At 44.0% G+C, this 8,624-nt stretch overlaps 2 protein-coding genes across 2 annotated transcripts; one reads left to right on the top strand and one right to left on the bottom strand.

Annotated features, from left to right (window-relative positions):
• Window positions 1-3: 3 nt before the first annotated feature.
• On the bottom strand, window positions 4-1,541 carry acot13 (acyl-CoA thioesterase 13). Its single transcript, XM_069681488.1, has 3 exons — window positions 1,407-1,541; window positions 1,093-1,277; window positions 4-453 (listed from the first exon to the last, which is right to left on the bottom strand). Exons 1-3 carry the CDS (start codon window positions 1,488-1,490, stop codon window positions 297-299), a joined length of 426 nt encoding a protein of 141 aa, XP_069537589.1. The 5' UTR covers window positions 1,491-1,541; the 3' UTR covers window positions 4-296.
• A 263-nt stretch (window positions 1,542-1,804) lies between these two features.
• On the top strand, window positions 1,805-4,137 carry tdp2b (tyrosyl-DNA phosphodiesterase 2b). Its single transcript, XM_069681640.1, has 7 exons — window positions 1,805-2,025; window positions 2,241-2,365; window positions 2,480-2,626; window positions 2,828-2,919; window positions 3,094-3,212; window positions 3,303-3,473; window positions 3,555-4,137. Exons 1-7 carry the CDS (start codon window positions 1,879-1,881, stop codon window positions 3,834-3,836), a joined length of 1,083 nt encoding a protein of 360 aa, XP_069537741.1. The 5' UTR covers window positions 1,805-1,878; the 3' UTR covers window positions 3,837-4,137.
• Window positions 4,138-8,624: the final 4,487 nt, after the last annotated feature.

Genomic DNA, 8,624 nt, shown 5'->3' on the forward strand with positions numbered 1-8,624 from the left:
CTCTTGTCCATTTGTTTTATTGCATGTGCATGATACAGTACCAATGATACAGTATTAAGGCCAGGACAGACAATGACAATACTGCTATTAGTTTCTCTTAATGTATGTGTAACAGCAGCAACATTAGGTCACCAGCCATGAAAAGGATCTGTAGCAATGTTAATTCTTTGTTCACAATCAGGAGTTCTGAAAGCTATTTACAGGCAGAGGTGAGTTTACATCGCCACTCAGAGTCACTTGTTTTGACTGGAGTTACATGATATGTAATTTACAGTCAGGCACAGTGTAGAGACGCTTTAGCTGCCGAGGTGTTTAGTGTGTCTTCCTTGTGCTATGAGCTTCCCTGTGGCCTTGCTGGTGAGGTCTACAGACGCAAACGCCAGCGTCCGTCCTTGCTTCAGAACCTGAGCTGTGATCAGCACGTCCTCTCCCATCTTGGCAGCATTCATGTATCTGTAAGACATTGACATTTGTTTCCAGTCATTTGTAGTTTCTGGAGTTAATCTTCAAGCTCACCTGGTAAACACTCAGAAGGTCAAGGTCAAACTCACAGTGGGAATGAATGAGAGTAGGCATGTGTGAAGTAACATTAATTTTATTTTAAGATAAGCTGACACCACAGATTGTCAGGACAGCCCCTGTGATGAAGGCGATTTTTAAACATTGACTTATTTTTCCTAAGCCTGATATTAGGACTGTTGAAGAAGCTGAGATCATATCCTCTGTGTTTTCTAATGGGCCAATTATAGGTTTAGGAAAAGTAGGTCAATTTACATACTACAACTAAAAACTGAACTTTGTATATTTAGACTCAGTATTAACCCATGGCCACTTCTAGGCAAAAAAAGATCTGAATATAAAGTATGACCCCAAGGTCAACTGAAATGAAAAATAAATATTAATTTGTGGTCGGTAAATAGATAAGCAACTAGCATTTTAATTGGTTGCTCTCTAGGTTTTAGGTCCTTGTATTGGGAATCTAGGGTTATCAAAAACACAATACAGGACGTTAGATATAAATTATATAAAGATATAAAATATAAAACATACAAATTGAACAGTTTTTAAGGTTTACCCTGTTCATGGACTCACGTTATGTTCATATCCACGCTGACTCCCGGTGCTCCCCTCTCAGTGTTCATGATAGCCACGGTGGAGATGACATCGACCAAGGTGGCTGTCAACCCGCCGTGCAGCGTGCCTCCTCGGTTTGTGTGTTCCTCTTCTACCTTCATCTCACATACCAACTTACCTGGGCTGGCTGACAAAATGTCCACCTGAGAAAAAAAACCCCACAAAGGTATTTGTGAGAATGGAACAACCAGTGCTTTCTGAGATAAGGATCACAGTATGCTCACAGATCCTTTTTTTTTTTTTTATAAACCTTATTTAATGTGTATCTTTACCTTGCTCAGGACTCTGTCGAAGCCTGGAGTATCTAACATTGCTTTCATTAATTGTCTTAACGAGTTTAAAGTCAACGAAGCCATATTAACGCTCTTAGATATGTGACCAATGTCAAACTTCTGTTTACAACGAACCGGAAGCTGTTGCGTTTATAAATTCGTCCGGGCGAAACTTAAAGATAACGTGCGAGCTAAATGGCTCTTCGAGAAGAGTTGTAAATTAGAAGTAAAAGGCAAAAATACAGACTAAATGGCGTTATTTATTTAGTAACTGTACGTGTTATCCAGAGCGTTTCACTTTTTCTCAAACAAAGCAGAATATGCCGCTATGGAATTTAATGTAATTAGCTTAAGTTTCACACGGAAGCCTTTCGCTGTAACATACAAGATAACTTGGAGAAAAAAAACATGAAATAAAATGGAGGTTTAGCTCCTTTTCTCTTGTTTAGTGAGTAAACCTAGAGGCTAGAAGATGGCCTCTACATCCCGCCAGGACAAACCGTCAGTTTCTAATGAGGAAGAGGACAGAACTCGCCTCTGTGATGAGTTTGCAGCAGTAGCGGGAACTGACAGCGCTGTGGCTCAGTGCTACCTGGCTGAAAATGAGTGGCAGATGGAGGTACAGTAGCAAAACTAACTGAGGCCATTTACTTGCTAAATTATTGTTTCAGCTAGATACAGAATGCTACAGCTAACGGCCAATATGCATTTGTTAAATAGAGTTCAACACATCTGCTGTTTATTTTACTCTTCAGTGCTGATAAATGTCATGGATGGCATGACAATGGTCAGGCAATAGGCCCCGACTTACTTTAACTATTACTTGTCATTCAGAGAGCTTTGAACTCATTCTTTGAGGCTGACTTGGAGAAAGTATTTGAAGAAGACTTTCCAGACACCGACTCCAGCCCCCCCAAAACAAAGAAGCAGAAGGTTGAGGAGAAACCTCCAGCAGACTGGTAAGGCTACTGTCTTTCCCCCTTTTTTCCACAAGTTAACTTAACTGTATGTGATGAGCTTTACCCATGGCTCTTTGTATTCTTACTTGTGAACAATCTTTGAAAAACTTCCAGTATAGATTTAACCGGAGACAGTCCAGCTGCACGTAAACCCTCAGACGAAGACGACAACAAACTGTCTCTGATCTCCTGGAACGTGGATGGACTCGATACAGACAATCTTGCAGAGCGCGCCAGAGGCCTGTGCTCCTTCTTAGTCTTGTAAGCTTGTGTTTATACACTCATACTGCTTAATTTTTGGTGGGCAATCAAAGCAATCTTTCTTATTCAAACTCTTGATATCGAGTTCAGCCACACAATTTGTAGCTCAGGGGTGCAACGGTTACATATTGGTCAGCTCCCAGGGTTATAAGGCAGATGATACGTCTTCCTTCTTTTTTTTTTATTCTTCTCTTCATGTAGATACACTCCTGATGTGGTGTTCCTACAGGAGCTCATTCCGCCGTACGTCCAGTACTTAAAGAAACGGGCTGTCAGTTACCTAATCATTGAAGGTACAGTATTTTCAAGACAGCACGTTTTGCCACAGCAGGAAAATCAAAGATAGAAATAATAACATGAATGATGGTTAGATTCCATTCTGAACTGTCACACTCTCATGGCTTAAGCTTGAACCGTTTAAGCAGTTAAGCAGTTCAAACTGTCGCTGCTCTTCACTTGCTGATCAGGTGGTGAAGATGGTTACTTTACCGGCATGATGCTGAAGAAGTCACGAGTTAAATTCCTGGAGAGCGAGATTGTAACGTACCCCACCACTCAAATGATGAGGAATCTGCTTGTAGCTCAGGTTCGTGTGCAGATAGCTGTCTACGTAATCAGAGTCATGTGCTTAAATTTAGCTCACCTTTAGGTAACACTTTTTTCCCCTTTATATCAGGCAAGTTTTAAAGGGCAGAAGCTTTGCCTGATGACGTCACACTTTGAGAGCTGTAGAGGCCACGCAGAGGAGCGGATGAAGCAGCTGAGAGTGACGATGCAGAGGATGAGAGAGGCGCCGGATGATGTCACCGTCCTGTTTGGAGGGGACACCAACCTGAGGGACACTGAGGTCATTAATTTGTCTTTGCATCATTTTCAACTTCTGGTTCAGTTTTCTTTAGTACTCACAGGGTGTACCTCTCCCTCTCAGGTGGCCAAAGTGGGTCTCCCCTCCACTGTCTGCGACGTGTGGGAGCGACTGGGAAAGCAGGAGCACTGCCGCTACACATGGGACACCAAAGCCAACAGCAACAAGACTGTTCCTTACGTCAGTCGCTGTCGTTTTGACCGGGTCTACTTCCGGCCGGCTTCCAAAGACGGCGTCCCGCGCCTGGCCCCTGACCACATGGCCCTCGTGGGACTGGAGAAGCTGGACTGTGGACGCTACACCAGTGATCACTGGGGAATCTACTGTAGTTTCTCATCAGGGTAGGAAAACTCCAAACAATCTGAAACACACCGGCTGTGTCTTAGATCAGCTGGTCTAGTTTGTTTAGGGTGTTTAAAATCCCAGTGCAGACCTATGGTCAGAGCTGGGTTCAGACTGAGCTACACTTTCTCTGTTAAAGACGATGTTCTGACCTCATCTGAGGTTGGTTACCTGTAAATTATACTCTGTAATTTGATTTGTTTTTATCTTCTATTGTGCCTTTCCTTCAAGTCTCTGCATTTCCCCTCAATGTAAAATAGCAAAATAAAACGCAGAAAGCACCAATAAATGTTCAAATACCAAAGCTGTTAGAAATTTCATTTCACTAAATCTACCCCATATTTCACAACTAAGTAAACTGCAGTAGAAGGCTTTTGTAACATTATAGGAATTTAGCTGGTTTATGCAAACAACTGCACTATAGTGTCTAGAATAAATTGCCACGACAACAATATTATATTTTCAGTGTTTTACTCTTCAGTATGAGAACACTCATATTGGCAGCTATGTGTGTATGTAGTATTGACTTTGACCACTAGAGGGCACTGCTGATATGAGGTGTGTCTGTAAAACAGCAGTGACCTTTTCTGATGACAATCCAGGATTTATTATTCACAAGAAATAAAATACTGAATTATAGCTACAGATTCAAGTTGATGTTAGACACTACATCACTGTTATTGAATCTATAGATCAACATAGAGCTTTAGCCAAACAGCCTGTTCCAAACCCAAACACATCAGGGGGAATTTGTTAGTTTGCAGCTGCTGAAACTTTTTGACCCTCTTCTCTGACGTACATAATCGATCATACAGTAATTTTAAGCAAAGTTACTGTCACCTCTAAAATGAACCTTTTTTTTATTAGTGCAATGTGAGAGAACAAAAATGACGACACACATTAAACAAACAGAACAACAGATGCAGAGAAGAGAGAATCAAACTGCTTTAAATAATAAAGAGCAACATTCAAATCAGGGTAAAAATAGAGAGAGGTTCAACTATGTACTTCAATATCAGCTCAAATATGCACATTTTTGTTTACTACTATTTGTGTGATATTGATTATGTTTTCTTATAGTCATCAGTTAACAGTTATTGCATGCTGAACTTCTGCTGAGCCACGTCAATATACTCCACGCACACGCGACCTAAAATATGTGGAACATATGTGTTTGCGTATGAAACACGTCCTCTGCACATGGGGAACGTGGTTTTGGAACATTTTGCATGAGATCATATCTGTGCACGTGTGATCACATGTGGAAAACATGGAAAATTCATGTGTTTCTTTTATAGGTGGAGCTAATCTTATGGAATGTAGGCATGTTTTTGCTGGAAAAAAAGGAGCCCACAACCAGAATAAGAATCCCAATACGGCTGTCTGTTAACACTGTTTAGAATATAATAAACTATGTCTCTGTACCATGAAAGCCTCGTCAGTTAGGTGCCATACACAGTGACAGGGTCGATTATTTATATCATTAATCACACCTGCGGTTCGTCTACTATATCTTGTTAAACGTCTGCTGTAAAAGGGCAGATATAATAACAGCATCTGTAATCTACATTAACGGTGTCTCACTTTAAGGCCTCAGTTCCACCCCAAACCAGATGTGACCTCCTCCTCCACCTCACAGTCTCTGCCAAGTCACTGTCAACACATCTCCCCTCGCCTCTTTGTGTACAGCACCCTTCGAATCTCAGAGTGTGTTTTCATGTGTCACCGAGCCGGGCAGACAGCACAGTTTTTTACAGCGCGGAGTGAAGAGGAGCTGACCTTAGGAGAGGACACAGATGTGACTCTTCCCCGGGAGCGGGCGTCATCAGAACAACCCCTCCTCCCCGCTCTCTGATTCCTGATTAACAAGGACACATTAGGTCTGTCCGGCTCTGATGAGTTCACCTAAAGCCTAAAACATTAAAAATGAGCCTTTTGTTTTCTTTGTCCTCTGAGCCGCATGATCTGAGTCATACAATTAAAATGTATCCAACTGTACTGCTGTGTTTTTAAATTTGTAGACATTTTTTGTTCATGTAATTAACGACAAAAAACATCATTAAAACAGATTCAGGGTCAGCCTGCGTGTCCAAAGACAGCTCGTGTAAAATAGAAGCTGATCTCATGTTGTCATTTAGAGGTGCACTATGTTACCCTGAGTTTTCCACTATACAGCATAAAGGAGGAGGAGGGGGAAAACAGCAGCAGGTCAGGGATGGTACAGATGGAGGCAACAGCTGTCTGGGCCAAGAAAGTGGTCACGTGACGCGTCCGTCTGCCTTGAGTGGGATCCCTCTGCCAGAGGCCCATCAACGTGTCCCTCCTCCACAGATCCATAAACATCCTCATCATAACTTCCCCTCTGAGGGGCTGCGTGGACATATTCCAAGATCATTTCACTCACCCTTTTATAATTTCTCTCCGCGTGTTGTGTTTTTTTCAAGCACCAACAGCCTCGCAGATGTATTTTTGGACTCTCGTTCCGAAAGCGTAGCCCTCAGTGAGAACTCGGGCTTTCATTTGAGGCCCCGTCAGAGTGAATGTTCTTGGTTCTGCGTGGACGTTTCCATGTGCTGGCGGGGAGGCTGTGGGATGAGGTTTGTCCTTTGAGGCAGGGTTGGACGATGATGGATCGGACACAGATCTGACCCGAGCCCGGGAGAGATTGGCGGGTTGTGTGTGAAGAGCAGCACGAGGATGTGTGCGCTGCGGCTCCTGGGGAACAGACGGAGCGATGAAATGCAAGAGGAGTCTGGTTTGATTCGGCTTGATTGATAGACTCTGGCTGGGGTTTATGTGTTTTTGTTGTGTTTCAGCTGTTGGCTGATATCTGTGGGCATCTTTCCCACCCTGTGTGTGTGTGTGTGTGTGTGCGAGGTTACATGTTCAAAACCTATCTGGACCATGTCCGTCAGACGCCGTCCACACAAACACCCCTCTCCCCTTGCTTGTCACAGGCAAGGCAAGGGCAAGCGTAAGTGGTGCTCCACTCTATATCACCACCGCCACATCCATCACAACTTCCCTTCAAAATCAATGTGACAAACTGCCCCAGAAGCCAGCATTATTTCTGGCCGTACAGTGCTGCCTCTGCTTCTGCTTCTGCTGCATATTTGAGGACTGACAGTTATTTAGAGGTTTGCAAGATAAGGGGAAACCTTCAGAGAGGGAACATTTTGTCTTCCATCACTCTCAGAGGGAGCCAGGTGCTATTTGGAGACTCGAGCTTAGATTTGGGGAGGGGTTTTGATTCGAGGGTGATAACATCAAGCCAGAGTTTCCCACTGATACGCTCGCAGTTCCTTTCCGCTGTTTTTTTTCCATTAAAGGGTTGACAGAAAGTTTAGTAAATCCTAACAAAGACGGGGATTCACTCAGTGTTACGTAAGGTATCCGAAGCTGTGAATTATTAAACAGAAGAGCAGTGGAGTGGTGCCATTTTGTACATAAAAGCAAAGTTTGACATTTTGGGAGATACCATATCCGTATGCTTTCAGTTGGAGAGTTGGAAGATGAATACAACTCCTGTAAATATTGCTACGGCTGTCATCCTAAAGCAGCCAGTTAGCTTAGCGCAAAGATTGTAAACCGGTGCTAGCAAAATGTTAACAACATCCAACTATTTATTTATCGTTTAAAAAGGGTTATGTGTTGACAGGCATCTCTCAAGGTTAGTTTTCCGTTTAAACTGATCAGCCATAACATTATGACTACCTGCCTAATATTGTGTAGGTCCCCATTTTGCCACCAAAACAGCCCTGACCCGTCAAGCATGGACTCCACTAGACCTCTGAAGGTGTGCTGAGGTATCTGGCATCAACACATTTGCAACAGATCCTTTAAGTCCTGTAAGTTGCGGGGTGGGGCCTCCATGGATCTGACTTGCTTGTCCAGCACATCCCACAGATGCTCGATTGGATTGAGATCTGGGGAATTTGGAAGCCGAGTCAACACCTTGAACTCGTCGTGTTCCTCAAACCATTCCTGAAGCATCATTGCAGCGTGGCAGGACGCACTATACTGCTGAAAGAGGCCACTGCCACTAGGGAATACTGTTTCCATGAAGGGGTCTGCAGCAATGTTTAGGTAGGTGGTCCGTGTCAAAGTAACATCAGCATGAATGTCAGCACCCAAAGTTTACCAGCTGAACATTGCCCAAAGCATCACACTGCCTCCGCCGGCTTGCCTTCTTCCCATAATGCATCCTGGTGCCACGTCTTGCCCAGGTAAGCGACCCACACGCACCTGGCCATCCACATGATGTAAAAGAAAATGTGATTCATCAGACCAGGCCGCCTTCTTCTCTATTGCTCTGTGGTCCAGTTCTGATGCTCACGTGCCCATTGGAGGCACTTTCAGCGGTGGACAGAGAGCATGGACACCCTGACCGGTCTGTGGCTACGCAGCCCCATACGCAACAATCTGTGATGCTCTGTGTGTTCTGACACCTTTCTATCAGAACCTGCTTTAACTTTTTCAGCAGTTTGAGCTACAGTAGCTCTTCTGTTGGGTCAGACCACACGGGCCAGCCTTTGCTCACCACGCACATCCAAGAGCCTGTCGCCTGTCCACTGGCTTTCCTTCCTTGGACCACTTTTGGTCGGTCCTGACCACTGCAGGGCGGGAACACCCCGCAAGAGCTGCAGTTCTGGAGATGCTCTGACCCGGTCGTCTAGCCATCACAATATGGCCCTTGTCAAAGTCGCTCACATCCTCACCCTTGCGCATGAACTTTGAGGAAAAAAATGTTAACTTGCTGCCTAACATGTCCCACCCACTGACAGGAGCCAT

The sequence above is a fragment of the Semicossyphus pulcher genome, unplaced genomic scaffold (assembly GCF_022749685.1).
Source record: "Semicossyphus pulcher isolate SPU_LCO1_2020_fin unplaced genomic scaffold, fSemPul1.0.p SCAF_5, whole genome shotgun sequence".
NCBI classification, from domain to species: Eukaryota; Metazoa; Chordata; class Actinopteri; order Labriformes; family Labridae; genus Semicossyphus; species Semicossyphus pulcher.